The sequence below is a fragment of the Prinia subflava genome, chromosome Z (assembly GCF_021018805.1).
Source record: "Prinia subflava isolate CZ2003 ecotype Zambia chromosome Z, Cam_Psub_1.2, whole genome shotgun sequence".
Lineage (NCBI taxonomy): Eukaryota > Metazoa > Chordata > Aves > Passeriformes > Cisticolidae > Prinia > Prinia subflava.
This window is the reverse complement of record NC_086283.1, coordinates 3265845-3281734: the sequence shown is the minus strand read 5'-3', so window position 1 is coordinate 3281734 and position 15890 is coordinate 3265845. Positions and strand designations below refer to the sequence as shown.

General features: G+C 39.4%; 1 protein-coding gene across 2 annotated transcripts in view; it reads left to right on the top strand.

Moving 5' to 3' along the window:
* The window catches only part of MND1 (meiotic nuclear divisions 1), a 40894-nt gene extending 28883 nt beyond the window's left edge, over positions 1-12011 (top strand). For both annotated transcript variants that reach the window (XM_063422919.1, XM_063422918.1), the window contains exons 7-8: positions 10160-10204; positions 11768-12011. In XM_063422919.1, the coding sequence (XP_063278989.1) occupies positions 10160-10204; positions 11768-11874 (152 nt within the window). In that variant the 3' untranslated portion in view covers positions 11875-12011. The remainder of the gene's footprint in view (positions 1-10159; positions 10205-11767) is intronic.
* The last annotated feature ends 3879 nt before the right edge of the window (positions 12012-15890 follow it).

The window sequence follows — 15890 nt, the reverse complement described above, 5'->3', positions numbered from 1 at the left end:
TTGAAATCAAATGAGAATGCTCACAAGACATGTTTCTGTTATTTTTCTTTATTTTGTTATTAATTGTTTGTATTGGAATGACAGAAAAAATATGTAAACCGAGAGGCTCATAGGTAAAGTATATGGGAATAGCTGTATTGTCATAGTCAATAAATCCTTATGGCAAAAGCTGTTGAGCTGCTTAGGAATGATGGACACTTGATAAAATTTGTGATGTAGAAAATGGCTACTTATGGCTACACTTACGATGCACTTTGATTTAGGAGTGAATTGGTAGCAATACATTTGACCATGTTTTAAAGCCCTGATGAAAGCATCAAATGGAACTAATCTATAGCTCTATTTATATATGAAACAAAAAGGTTTTTTGGAGTAAGTATTTCGCTTCTGTCTTCCAGTGTTAGACCTGCTAGGTTAGTTGTGTATAGTAGCACTCGTTCAGACTGTTTTGGTAAAGTTATGGTGATATTTGAAGGAATATAGTGGTCTGTATTTTTTTCATGACTTTCACAAGCAAAATTAAGTCAGGAAAGGCATTGTGGATTTTCATTCACTGTCTTTAATGCTAACGTGCAGGACTGTCAAATTGATGCCTTGCTTAAAAAATGTATTGCTAATGTTTTATTTTAAGATATAGCCCATATTTTATGAGATAGTATGTTACATTTTCATTATGGGTTTATCTGGATTGTGATGGTTTATTCCTAATATAGATACCTTGTTCTGTGCTATTTAACTGAAGTTTTTGCAAGGCAGGTGGTATAAATGCAAGATTAATGTTGGCACATTGGACAGTATTTCCAATGGTTTTCCTTCCCTTCTCACTTTAACGTCATATAAGCTAGTTTCACTGAAAAGAGCAGGGTATCAGAGAAAAACTCGGAACAGAAAATCAATTTGGAAACACCGAGAACAACACAGAGGTTTTCTCTCTGCCACTGTAAGAGATCTTTGTACATTGGGGGAAGTTTGTCTTTGGTGTTTTAGCTCAATTTTGCATGATGGTGTTTTAAGGAAAGGAGATGTGAAAAATAGGGTTATTTAATTCATGTTCTATAGATAATTATAAACTGGAAACTGTAATATATTGTGTGTGTACGTGCTCCACCCGCGTGCCTCACAGATTTCCGTGGAGCACCTCTCCTGATCTTCCCGGTCCAGAAATAGAAGGTGAAAAATACAAGGCACAAACGCTGTCAGAAGAAGACAATGAACATTGACCAACCTACACCCTGCCTACCTGCAGCAAAGATCACCTAAAAGCAAGGACCGACTCTGGTCATTAGCCTACATGTGGCAAGTCATTCACGCTGCTACGGCCTTTAGATTACCTCAAAGCAAGGACTTACTCTGGACATTAGCATTTGAATATGGATCGAGGGACTCTTTCAGGGTTTAATGTAAACACTCTTAATTGCCGGTGTTTAACAGAAACAGTGAGGAGAGTACTGCCGAAGGGGAAATAAAGCGTATTTAAACTGAGTCCCTAAGCAGGAAAATTCGTGTACCCAGCTAGAGACCAGACTGCCAGGGTCTGTGTCTAAGGGTCACCCTTGGCTCTTTTTCCCGGGAGAAACTCTGTCAAGTAAGTATCGCTGTTTGTGGGGTTTTTTTTTTTGCTGCTTAAAATTCTGTGATTTGATTCCAAATTTTGTGATTTGAATTTTTAATAAACCAAATTATTGAATTTGGAAATAAATTGTCCTGGCGTTTAAAACAGTAGAGAAATACAGTCCCAATGAAACAGCAGTAGTGTGACTCTCAAACTACTTTATAATTTGTGAGCAATTCATTATCAGAAAGGGAGGTGGAATTGATGAAGCTCCGTAATACGGTCTGTCATGTATGTGCATCTGCTCAGTTCATATTAAGGAGCTGGATAATACAATAGAAGATACTCTTTTGTTATATTTGCAGATGATGACTGCAGGAACAAAGGAAAAAGTGGGATTTCAAAATGATCATGACAAATTGCAAAGATAGTGTAATAAATACTGGATAGCATTCAGTAGTGGCAAGTGCATGTGTGTTAGCTGTATTCAGGGATATTGTGCTACACAAATGATTTGAGGCAGTTGGTTAAGTGGGGAGGATTTGAAAAAAGATGTCAGAGTTACAGTAGTTTACAGGTTGAATATGAGAATTTTTGTTGTGCCGAGAAAAATCCCCATACTAAGATACAAAAGCAGTAGTATAACCCACAATGAGGTGTATTAAATAATCTTTCTGTTCAAGGCAGAAAGTGTGGCACTAAAGGCTTCAGCATGGCTTCAGCTGTAACACAGTTTCAGTGTTGGATATCCTGCCTGGATATAATTAATTTATGTCAGAGCATTTGTATGTTCATGTAACTAAGTGCTCAGAGTAGAGCAAAAGGACATTGAGCAATCACATTCTAAGAGACAAAAAAACTTTACAAAAATAGGGCTCACTAGAAGATGGTTCCCGGTGGGTTTTGCATGTCTGTATCTCCTCACAAAAAGAGAAGGAATAGCCTGTTACTCAGGTTCGTGGAGAAGATAGCAAAAAGTAACAGCGTTAAACTGTAGGGTCAGAAAAACTGAAACCTTAAAAACAGGCGACAAATACCTCAGAAGTGGCATTGGTAAAGTTGAACAGGCCTTGAGTTGTGGTTACAAAGACCAGAGAACCTCTTGCAATGCCTTCCAGACTCTTCTCTGCAATGTCTGCCACACGTGAGGTGACAGCAGGTCGCAATCCACAGCTGGCCAAAAACTATGGTGCCCTGGGATGGGTCTCCTTATGAAATACAGTTCAGCAGCTCAGAAGAGTGTGAATTCCTTTAGCTGTGCTGAAGGTGTGGAGTTTATTAGTGAATGAAGTGGGGAAGGAGGAGTTGTCCGGTGCAAGAAAAGCAGAGTGGTGCCAGGGAGCCCTGAACCAAGTTGGTGTGCTTGTTTCTGTTTTGCAAGCTCATTGCTTCCTTCTACTCTAGGCATGAAAATTGATGTATTTTAGTTATGCAACTAAGATTTCAGCATGAGTTTTCAGTTACGACACTTGAAAGGTAAATGGTCTTTTTCTGTAGGTACATGAATATAGTAAACTTAAGTGCATGAGCATGTCTTGCATAGAGGAATTTTTTGGTAGCAATTCTGATGAATTCTGTTGGACATTTTTCAAGGAGACCCTGTGTACGTACTGATGAAATCTGACAGTGTGACCTTTTCATATAGGACAAGAGCGAGTTTTTTGCTGATGAGACTTGACACTTTTTTCAAACTGACAGAAACACTGACAGAATTCGCAGACCCTTTAAAAGCATGTTCTCAGCAATGTGGATCAGCTTCTTAGTAGCTTTACTGTGCACTGCCACATCTCACCAGGTAGACAAGACTGACACTGTGGTATCTCTTTGCCCAGGTTCATTGTCAAGCATATATACAGAAGTGTTGCATCAGAAATGCTGATTTATTTACTTCATATATCAGTATTCTTGAGTATTTTTCTATCACAAATAGCTTATATTGTGTTCTATGCTTTTCAAAATAGTTGTAGATCAATAGCTAGCATTCATAATTGTCAGTGCTTTTTCTTGTAGCGCTGAAGCTGTATTAAGAGTCTAAAATAAGTCAGTATAAGAAGTTGTGTTAAGTTTGTGATGCTATTTAAATGAAAAATCATATTTACACATTGACTTGAATTTAGTCATGAATTCTGAAGCATTGTGACCTGTTGATTAATATCATGAGGAAGAGTGTTGTGTGGGATACCGGAGTGTGGAGGAACAGTGATGTGTTATTCTGGATTCAAAGGAGTTGACAGAATTCTGATGTGCTATCACTTTTCTACATGGCAGCTCTTTATTCTGTTTATAAGTGGAAACACCTCTTTGGAAAGCATGGGGGAGGATAAAGATTTCCAATAGTGTGGAGCTATCTGCCTAATACAGGGTTACAAAACATTTTTGTAAAACTTTTCTTGCCTCTTTGCAATTCAGCGTGTTGACAGTGTTGTAGAGTATCCTTATTCTCAAGGATACTCAAATATGGACCTTAAGAAGCCACTTCATCACATCATTGCCATAAATAGTCTCCAATGGCAAGCCACAGGCTCTTGATCAGAGTCTGTGGTGTCAGTTTGTGAATGGACATGTGCGTAGGAATTGCCAGGCAATAACCTTTTGTACTTTCTGTGGATGACAGGTGTATAATTTCAATGCTTACCTTCTACGCTGGCCTTTGGAGATAGGATGTTTATTTGCATGAGATGTTTTCATTACCAGAAAAAATTTTGGAAACTGCATCACTGGACATTATAGTGACGCTGCCCCAGGAGAAGTAGGAGAATAAATCTGTCACTGTGATGATGTCAAGGTGATGTTTCTGAAAAGTAAAGGCAACCTACATGCAGGAGAATGGATATGTCTCTGGAGAAGGCAGTGGCTAATCAGAATCATGGGAGGTTCACATACAGTTCCTATGGTAGTTGCCATTTTTCATCTTTGAATTCAGTCTAAGTGAATGCATGTTTATTACAGGAATTCAAATCCACTTTATGTACTTAATTTACCCTGACCAGTTTCATGAGAGAGATTGGGAATCTTTGGGCTAATAATCCTCCCTGGTCCCTGAGAACAGCTGCAGCTGTTCCCTGCATTTCTTGCAGAGGAGTTGCGATCCGTGCTGTAAAATTACTCCCTTGCCCACATGCTGAAGACTGCAGTTGTTTTTTGCATGTATCTGCTAACACCCTACAGGCTGATGGGTGACTCTCTCCTTGGTAAGGTGCTAATTCCCTCAGCAGTCATGTGCCTTTTAAGTCAGGAAGTACGTACCATTTTTTTGTGGCATTAGTTGTGGTAGGTCAAAACTGGCACTGAAGTGTGTAAGCTTTATAAATACAATTACCTTTTGTTATTCCAGGGAAGTAGAGGTTCCTAGAAGTCCATAAAGTTATCCAGAAAATGCCAGACTCGGATGTAGGAAATCAAAGAAAGCTACAGCTCTTTGTTAATTTCTACCAGCTCAGGTGGTTGTGAGCTGGTTCTGGCCATTGGTTTGTTGTTTTTTTGTTTCTTTTACTAAAGCTAGTGGAACTATAATATGTTGCCTTTACAGTCTGAATTTGAGTACTGTTCCATGAGTGATCCCTTAATGATATGTGTGAGACTTAAAAAGGTTTATAGGAAGAACCTAAAGTAAATTTGGAAAATGTTTGTGAGGAGATGGTGGTGGTTGTTGTTATCCCAATTTTTTTTTTGCCCTGTGGAAGTATTTGAGACTTCTACAGCTTTTGGCCATTCAGTTTTGGAATGCAAATAAGATTTTTAATTCCAACTATCTCCCTCTTCCTGTGGAAAAAAGTGAGAGAATCTGGGGAAAACAGAAAGAGGAGGCGGCTGTTCTGCACTTTGCTGAGAATGACTGTAGGGGCTTCTCGAGTCAGATTGGAAACATTGTGGCCTTACAACGATTGAGTCAATAAACAATGCCTGTTGAGATTTGTTAGAAACACTACTGAGCTGATGTTCTGTGCTGCTGGCCTTGGTGCCTGACCAAGTGCTGTCCATTTGCTGTAGAAGCTTCTTAGTGCACCTCTGACAGCTGTCCACGTGCCCTTTTGTCACCTCGACCTCCTGGCCTATCCACAATACCTGCATGTCACTGATAGAATGCCACTTACCTGCATTGAAAAGCATGTTTCCAACCTACCCTCATTTTCTTTTTAGACATTTGCTGCAGCTGGACCTTCCTTACCTTACCTTTGCTTTCCTCTGTGGGGATGGAGGGGATTGTCCCTGTGATAAGGACAATCACAGATGCTTGGGATAATGGTTCAGCTCCCAGAATCTGGGCTTTGTGAGTTCATTGCACTTCTCCAGCGATACTTGGGGTTGAGGGGAAAAAAACTTTCATGAGGATTGGTCAAAATAACTCTCTGTCTTGTAGCCTTTCACTATATTGTGCTTATTGTGTTTTGCTGACATAACACACCAGCAATTCAAGTCTTGCTGCTCCTGGGCCTTGCATTGCTGTACATACAGTGGTTGCTTTTGTTCAGTTTTGGAGACAAAAATGCAAGCTTCCATTTTCTTTCTTAGAAAATGCCAAATGTGCCTTAAATTAGTCAGCAGAGGATACAGGTATGTGCCTCAACCAAATAAATTACTTGTATCCTGCACACATGGGAGTGGAAAAGTCTATTGATGCATTGTCACACAGATAGGTAAAATAAATATGTAATGTCCAAAACAAATGGATTGTTTTGCAGCTTCCAGACAGCAATTAGATATATTGTCAGGCTGTATGCAGATGTATAGATACAGACTGTAACTAGACCCTAATGATAATGAGAACATTTAGAAACATCTAGAAAATGTTACCTCCTCTATTGCTCACCTCTACTGCATATTTGGCTTTTCATTGTCTTGTGCAGATTCAGTACTGGAGCACTATTTAATAGCTGCCAAAAATAACTTCAGTTACAGCAGCTCTGGTGAGCAGGAGGATCAGAAGGACTCTAGCCAAGTTTGGGACTCCGTGGTTGTGATGGTTTTGGCAATTAGCCAGTTGCTCATAGTGCTGTGTTTGAGTTTCTCCTTTCTACAGCTTCACACAGTTGGTGTTCTGATTCTGCTTTGGAGTGTGTATTTTTGAGTTCCCATGTTATTGTTGTCATTAGATCTTGAGCTTTCTTTTTCAGTGCATGCTATAAACCAACCTAGCTGTGTGATCCCCTGGAGCTAGAGAGCAGGCAGTCAGAAGGAGCAGGACTTTGAGTTAGTTACACCCATACATAAAGCAGGTGTGTCTGGGGGCAGTGTATCTTTAAAGTAAAGAAGCTTTACTACTTCTGCTTTGCCTCATCCTCCGTGCATGTATATGTAAAGGTGATGCAACCAATGAAAGTCCCAACAAACAACTATAAAAGAGTTCCAGAAAGCAGTGAAGGTGCAGATTTCTTCATTTCCGTCAGTTCTTGTTATGGAGTTGCAGGTCTCTAGAAGATGCTGTAGTGATGGAGATGTGGCTGGTGTCTTGAAGAGATGCAGGTCCATAACTATCAAAGCTTGTCTCTTGTTCCTCTTCCAGGCATGGTATTGGTTGCAGCAGACACACAAGATCATGCAGTGGAATCATAGGCAAGACTTAAGACTGATCCCAAGGGACTTAAATCTTGCCTTCATATATCTGAATGTTCACCTGGAGCCATGAGACACTGGGGATAATACGTCTGTCTGTCTATCTATATCTGTTATAATGGGATTTCCCCATTATAGCTTCCTTCTCTCACTACCATGTTTTTATTTCTAGCCACAACTCGGTTTTAGGCAGCGACTGCCAGTCTAACTTGTTGCCCAGCCTATGTCTGTTGTCACCTCAGCCTTTTCTTTGACAGAGATGTGAAGTCACATTCTCAGAACATGTGATCACGTGATCACGTGTGTGTTTTGACATGCATGAGCAGTGTTTTCTGGATGTCAGTACACTATACTGCCACTATGTTGAGCTGCTCAGCTGCTTCCAGCAAAGCTGAGCTTTCTGCTGAGACCTCACAGGTGCTGTGGAATAGGTTGGCTCCCCCACCACCGGGATGCTGTCACCTCACAGCTCTGGATCCATGGAGTTTAATGCCATCCTACTGTGACCCACTTAATTTCGAACTTCATTACTTGGAGTCAAATACAGCTATCAAGTTTTACAGTAGAATTTTAGAAAAACGCTGAGAGAAGTATCTGTAGGTCACACGTTTAAAGTCTTGATGAGTGGAAGCTCTTACTCTGCAGACTTGCTTTAAATAGGGTTAGCTGAGGTACCGTTCCAAATGCCATTAGCTGCAAGTTAAGTGGTCAGTGCTGCCAGTTGTGCAACTGAACAAGTGGGGATGGCAAGCATTTAGCAGAGGAAATAAGAAATATCTCTCTCAGGCTAAGAACAACTTGAATTTCTGATGCATGCAATGCCCAACGTGGGGCACCAAAGCTGTCGTGGTGCCTTTCAGGACAAAGTCCCAAGCCTGCCCGGGCTAGCTCACACACCGCGGCAAGCTGTAGGTACGGCTGGCAAGACACACAGGCCGAGCTGATCCTGTGGGTCTGGACTCCTAAGAGCTGTCACTGAAAGCAGGAATGACAGGTGCAGACAACGGCGGAGGAATGAATGGAGGAGTCAGCAGAGTAAATCCATGAAGTTTATTGGAGGACCAGGAGGAGCCTCCTCACCATCCAAGGACTGCTCTGACTGAGCGAAAACTGGCTCTCAGACAGGCCCTTTTATAAGGGGTGGTGCAGTGGGTGGTGAGAAGGGAGCGACCAATTGGGTTCAGATGGGGCGTGGTTAGACAGGTGACTGACACATTCAGGAACCAATCACAGGAGGGAGGAGGGAACCACCTCTGGGCCCAGCCTATCACTGGGCGCCCCCCACAGAACTTTCTAGTGCTGAGGCGGGGCCCGAGATGACAGACAGGCTTCAGAGAAGGAGGGGAAAGGATTGACAACTGACTGTCCCTTGGGGGGTTTCTAGGAGCAAACCGTCAAGGGAGTGAAGCAGGGGGTACACAGAACAAACCATTTGAACAATAAACATACATAAAAGGAATTAAACAAAACATGCACCACTACATCTCCCTCTTTTCTTTTCAAAATGAGGAGAAACAATAGAGAGGTGGCAGATACTCCAAGTCTGGGTAGAGTTCAGTGAAGCCGTTTTGACTGGTAGGCCACTCCTCATAAGGAGGACAGCACCGTTCTTCATTCCCTGTCTCTTCCATTTCATGTTCCTCTGGAGCACTTGGGATGGTGGCTTGTTGATTGACAGAGGGTGGAGAAGTGGCGCTGGAAAGCAACTTACAAATCATCCTCTTTATCAATCTGAATGCAATCAAAATAATAATAACAACAAACAAAACTAGTAAGAAAGTTCTTAAAATTGAGCTCGTCCAGTTTGAGAGCCCCTAGTTCTTAAAGAGTCCACTGAACCAGTCACCAGTCTCTTGCTTAATGTCCTTCATGATGCAAGCAAGCAAAAATGCCATTTTCTCTCCCACTCATTTTTTTGCTCATCTTTTTTGCTTTTCTTCGTTCTGTGCTCAAGCTTTCTAATTGTAGGCGATTTTTAGAAACTATATTGGTTTTGAAATAGTATATTACTCCAATGTAAACATTTTTATATCAGTTACAGGAGTATTAAGGTTGGAATAATGAGCACTTCCCTTCCTCTGTGCTAGCAGATGATTATTCAACATAATTTAATTTTACTTAAAGTGTAATGTGTATAGCAATAGATACCTGATCATGTATCCACATCTCAGTACCCTGGAGACAAGTTTCATGCTGACCATTCAAATGAGTATTATCATGCAAGTGCTAACAAGACTGACTGGGAATGACTGAGTTGCAAGTAGGCGTGAGAACCAGAATGATTCTGATAAATTCCCACATTACAACCTAACCTACTTGATTCAATTCAGTTCTTACTTTAATGTGAGCAAGGTGATCTAAGAGGAATTCTCCTTGATTGTTTTGTCTCATGGAAACTATACAAAAGCTGTTTGTAGTAATGATAATATACTCTTATGTGTTTAATTCTGGAATGGTATTAAGGGACATAAGCCAAGTTTAATAGCCAGAAACATTATTTCGTCTTAATTTCATTGAGGGGGTTCTCAAAGCCTGGGAGATGTTCCAGAGCTATATGATACACTTTTGGATTGCTATGATAGACTGCTGCCTTGTCATTTTCCTTATCTATATAGCGTCATGCTATATAGATAAGGAAATGTAAACCATGTGATGGTTTACTTACATATAGAGAGGATTATGAAATATTTTCTTGTCTGTTGCCTCTGGCATCTTCAGGCCATGTATCCAGTTCCAATCTTAATGAAGACAATTAAGCCCCTAGGCAAGTCAAACTGGGGTTATTTTATTTTAAAATACACTTTAAAAACCTACAGTTGTTCATATGGTATCTCTTATGCTCTTTGCTCCTCTTTTTCTTTAACCTAGCTTTGTGCTTGTTGGAACCTTAAAAATGTAAAATAAGTGTTTGGAAGCAGTAGATTAACTTCCTTAAATTGTGTAGATCCATAAAAATGACATCAAATAAAAATTTAGTCTCTGTGCCATGAAACTTTGTGATGATTTTACTGTAATGTATGTTTTTATTGTTGTTGGTGTTTTTCTCTGTTTCAGGCCAAACAAACCAAGTGGCCAAGGAGGCAGCCAACAGATGGACTGGTATGTATTGCAGTGACACAGCTTCACACTAGAGCAGTTTCAGTAAAAGACCTACGCAGTGTTAGAACTTTATATTTGATTAGGACTTGAGGTACAATAGTCCTCACTTACGAAAAAGTAGAGAAATTTATTTTACTTATAAAACTATTATGATTCAACAAAAAGAATACATCTTCTCAGTTTAGTTACTGAGTGTACGTCATATGCTATAACAGATTTTTCCTTCTGGTGCTGTCTTGTACACTATGTTAAATCCTGCAACTTGTTTCCTTGGATGAGTTAAAATCTCCTAAGATCAGGAAAGCAATAGAGACTGGAAATGGTGATGCCCAGGTATTCAGAAAGTTTAATTTTATTCTGAAAGTTCATTTCTTTCTAAAGAGTAGAAAGTTTGGGGGAACCTTATTGCTGCTACCATGTGATGTATGCTGATACAAAGTAGGTATTTCTCTAACTAATTCATCAGTTTTGACAGGTAGAATAATGCATAGTTTGAAGGAATGTTACTGTGATGATATTCATATGGAAGCTTAAATTATTTAGAATATTGTTTATAATTTTTTGTCTAGAATAGACCTCCTACTGATGAACTGCTTGCTATCATTGGTTGTGCCAAGTGCAGCAGGATATCATTGTCTTAGTCTTTGGATTAGTATTTTATATCTGGGTTGTTTATTGCATATGGGCAAATAAAATTATGTATTTAAAAATAACTTGTGGGAGTTGTCAGAGCTTTCTGCTGTTGATGACAGGCTGTTCTCTAGGCCTTGAGTGAGGTAAAGTAACTGTGCCTGTAGGAAGTACTTTGCTATTTAATTAGACAATTTGGTTATATGCTGCAGCATATTTTTCTTTTGAAGAGACAGTTTTAAAACCAAGTGTGTGATGGTTAAAGAAAAGAAAAGTATGTCTAAGCTATGCAGAGACAAGGAACACTTCCTCTCTTAAGGAATGCTGGAATTTATAGGTTAAAAATGACGTAATGAGTTTCAGTAAATGCTGCAGTGAAAAATTATGTTAAATTGAACAAAAATGTGTATGTTAAAGTAATGTGATGCTAAAAGAGAAGTGCTGACTAAAATAAAGCTTTTTGAATATCTTTTTTTTTAACTTTTAAAAAATATGCAGTGTCTGAACAAACACACAGGACTAGAAAGGACCTTACAGTTAATTTAAATCCAATTTTTGTAGCTGTAGACAGTCACATAGTAGGTGTCTAGTTGAAGGACCTATAAAATACTTACTATGCACATTCACACTTACCTCATCACTATAACAGGCTTATACTATAATTGTAGCTTTCAGTCTCCTTGTAAAAAGAGGAGCAAGAAAAGATAAAGATAACATATTTTTATTCAGTGCTAAGTAAATGATTTACTCTTTTTTGGAGGTTTTAACAAAAGCCTCGTGTTTTCTGTTCTAAATCTACTTAATAATGATATTCCCCACTATGTACTTTTTTCATACAGGAGATACTGCAAATGGAAGGATTTTGTTGTAGCAAACACTATAATTCATGCTTTCCTAATTACTCAAAATGAATGTTTTTCATTCTGTTTACAGATAACATCTTTTCAATAAAGTCCTGGGCCAAGCGTAAATTTGGATTTGAAGAGAGCAGAATAGATAAAGGCTTTGGAATCCCAGAAGATTTGGATTATGTTGATTAATTTTCAGTTGATGGCTGACACAGTTGTACATAGTTTGTTGTATATTCATAGCTACCATTAAAATGTGAATCCTTTCCAAACAGGTGACCACCGTTTAATTTGCTGGTGTTGTTAAAGTTAATAAAATACTAAAAATATTTGTTGCAGGTTTTTTTCTTGTACTCTGTAGATAGTAAATCTCTTGGCTTCCTCTGTGAAACAGACTTAGAATGGGCAGAGGTTATAGGGAATAATTTTTACGGAATCTTGAGACTGGATTTAACTCTTCCTTTGCTTAACTGGGAGTAGTAAGTACTAAGAGGTAGAAGCTCCCAGGATTTACATTTAAACATGTTGAAGGCTTTGGAGTGGGAATAACAGGGAACAATATGGAATAGGATGAATTTTTCCCTCATCTTACCAATGAAATAGAAAAGAGGCGTAATCCATTAATGGAAAACAGCAAGACAGTAAGGAGGTGAGCAGAAAGGTTAAGGTCTGGTTTCAGGTAATTTTCTATTGTGTTGCTAGAATGGCTTGTAAGTTTAGTGACAAAATTATATATGTTGTTGGAAAATACTAGTTCAACAGAGCTGAATCTGTATTGGATTTAATGCTGAGAAAGCTGATCTGATGAAGAGTGTATCTGCACAGAAGAGGGAGCAAAGGATTTAGGATGTTTATCTGAGATGTGAGAGACTGAATTCAATTTACTGTTAAAGACTGATCATTTTTGGGTTTATGCACATTTTGTAATTTCAGGTTAGAAGCTCAGCCAGCCAAAATAATAACAGATTACAAGTGCCTCATTTTTGTTTGGTGAAATTTCTGAAGCATCTCACTTTATATCAGCTTCTGGTTTCTAGTTCTGATCAGTGCATGGCTACAGCAAGAGGTGGACAGTGGAGACTGGTGTGCGCCTTCCACAGCTGTGGATTGCAAGAGGGCATTTCTGCTGTACAGCTCTGGAGGATTTAAGCTTTACCTTTAGGAGGCAGGTGGGCCTGCTACAAGCTATCACTGAAAAGTGTCTGTCTGCCTTTTATGTAATACCTGATGAGAGAGCATCACTAAAAAGGTGGCATTTAGCTGGAGATGTGCCCAGGAATCTGTCTCCTGTGACCTTCCCAGTTAAAAAGTTTTCTAGCAGTTCAGCGCATGTTGAAATCCAAGGATTTCAGGTATGCCCCTGGCTATTGTCATCTCTTGTCTGTGAAGACAGCAAAGATACTGGGAAGATAGTGAGTGGAAGATTTTCCTCTCGTAGAGATAGTGTAGCAAGCTTGCCTAAGGAAAATGTATGGGATGCCTGGCACATAGGAAAATGTCATTATGCTTAAAATTGTAATGGAGATGATTCCTTTTATGTGTTTGGAAGGACTTTGTTCCTAATATGTCCAATATTGAACACTGAGTACAGCTGGTAAAGGCATAAAGGAGGTAGGTGGTGCTGAGCTGAGTGTAGTGTTGGAGTGTTCCTTACCAGACCTGGCTTTTGCCCCAGGAGGGAGGTGCTGTGCAGCAGAACTTCCTGCTGGTGCCAAACCAAACTACTGATGCACCTGTAGCTTGGGTGGTTGGATTGCTCTTGGATTTTGTGCTGTGAAAGAGTAAAAAGGCAAGCTTTTTGTGTTCTTTGTGGGAGATCTCTCTCAAGTGAGTAGTTTTTTGGTTTTGCTAAACGTTTGGATTTTTCTGTGACTATTCGGTAGCACCTAACAGATGTGAGAAGCTCCTTGGCACATCTGTGTTCCATAGCACATAACTGCCATACAGTAGACATGATGATGATGATGACGACTCAAAAGGCTTGTTTGTATGAAGGAACATTGAGCACATTAACTTACTGATGTTTTTTGCCTGTTAGAATCACTTTCACGTGGCTGACCTTCTACTTGTAAAGGAGCCTCAGGTAATACATGGTCCATAGCAGCTTGTGCACCAAGACTTCCTCTGGTACCTTTGAGGATGAGGGTTTCTTACTGATTTTAATGCTTTGGCTACCTTCCAAATTCAAGAGATAAATGAAGATGACCAGCTATGTAAGTTTAGTTGCAATATTGTGGCTTCCTGTCTGTAGGGTACAGCATTGTGGTCTGTAATAAAACCTTCAAATGTAATAAATACCATCTAAATAACTGTACTTGAAGTAGATTTGTCCAGAGATACTACAGTCAGCCAGAATGAGCTGGCTTTAAAAATGTCAAACACAGCCATTATTCTTTGGATACAAAAATTGCATAATTCAATTGCAGGGAATTTCTAGCAATGTAATTTTCTCTAGAGTTTGGAGTTTGTTTTACAGGTACAGAACAGACATGGGCATACCATTGTACTTTATTTTCTGTTCTGTCTCTTGGTGTTGGTTAGCAAATCTGGAGCAAATATGTCTGCTTCTATAAGGATACAATTTTAGAACAGTCAGAACAGAAATTTTCTCAGCTAAAGACAAGAACGGAAGAGGTAATGCATTATCAGAAACTGATTCTTACTCTTCTATTGGAATAGATTTATTTTCTGCTACCTTTTTGTGATTCTGGATTTTTAGCATAGGTGAATTTCAACAGGAAAAGCAAAGCCAGATCCTTTCTGAGAGAAAATGAGACAATTTGTGTATCTTGTATGTTCCAAGATACCTCGAGCCTGCTGCATCTGCTCACTTTTGGAAGCTTTTCTTAAAAAGATGTTCAGCAGACTGCTAAATCCCACAATATGAAACCATGTAGGATTGTGTGGTTTGAGATGTGTGTTTACTTCAGTTTTTAGGAGAAGTTGGGACTTTTGTGTTCTGCTGAGTTAAAAGTCAGTAACAGTTAAAATTATTTTCTTTCTGAGAAATTTTTAAATATTAGCCTGTAGCAAAAATCAAAGCTGGATTTTGTCCCAATTTGTATTTTCAGAGTTTTCTTGATATAGAATCTGAAATATTTCTAAAGAATCTAACAGGAAAACAATGGACTTTAAGTGCTTACTTCTACTGTTATTCTTGTGGTTATGTCACAGTTATTTTATGTATATGTCTTCCTCTTTCTTTCTTGTGCCCTATAGGGTTTTTTTGCCCATGTAAGGTAAATGTTTTCAACTGTTATAGCTAAGTCAGGAGGTCAGGCCCTTACTACAATTCAGGTTTATAATTAAAGCAGTTACTAGTGCAATGAGTGAAAATCAAAGCTGTTTTTACCAGAGTCTGCAGCTCTGAACAGTACCAGGAACAGTATCAGGTCCAGCTGTTCAAAATCTCATGAGGAGTTTATCTTTAAAGTACTAGGCTGAGGTGTTGGATAGGCCTGCCTTTTGGGACTGATTTTGATTGGGCACTGTGAAGCAATATAGATGCAGGAGGAAATATTTATGTCTATCTGATCCACTAGGAAACCTTCTTACTTATTTAAAGAAAGCCACTGATTATATTTGCCCTGACACATCCCATGTCTTCCTTGCCATCCATCCACATGCTCTGTACAACACCAAGCATCAACTCTAGGACTCTAGTACCCTTTATAGTACTTGCAGAGTGTTAAATGTCAATAGTCACAAAGGTTTAGGTTTTGACACAAGTCTGAGCCTTTCATTAATGCATCATGTAAAATGTCATTGCTGTTTGAGGGTGTTTTAAAAGGGAAAATCCTGGCTCTGATGCAAATGGCACAGTGATGCTGTAGTCACGTGACAGAGGTGGAACTGAAACTTCTTGGGAGAACGAGGGGAAAAGAAACTCATTTTGTGATGGTGACTAAGAATTTCAATGGAAGAGCTCCTTCGAGAGTCCTTTTGTCACCCAGGCATGTTTCCAACCAGTCAAGTGATCTGGTTGGTGCTTATCTTCACCTTGTTTCTTTTAGAGGTGAGGTTTGTATGATCATATTTTTGTGTCGTTTATCTTCTCCTATGCCCTCCCACTGTTCCTAAATTACCCAGTGATTTCAGCTAAGTTTACTCGGAGGGGCCCTGGTACGAGCTCGTAATTTATCTGTTGTGTTTGGCTGGCTGCCTGATAAATACTGGCTTTCCCTTTCCCACCTGCCACTTTTGGGACG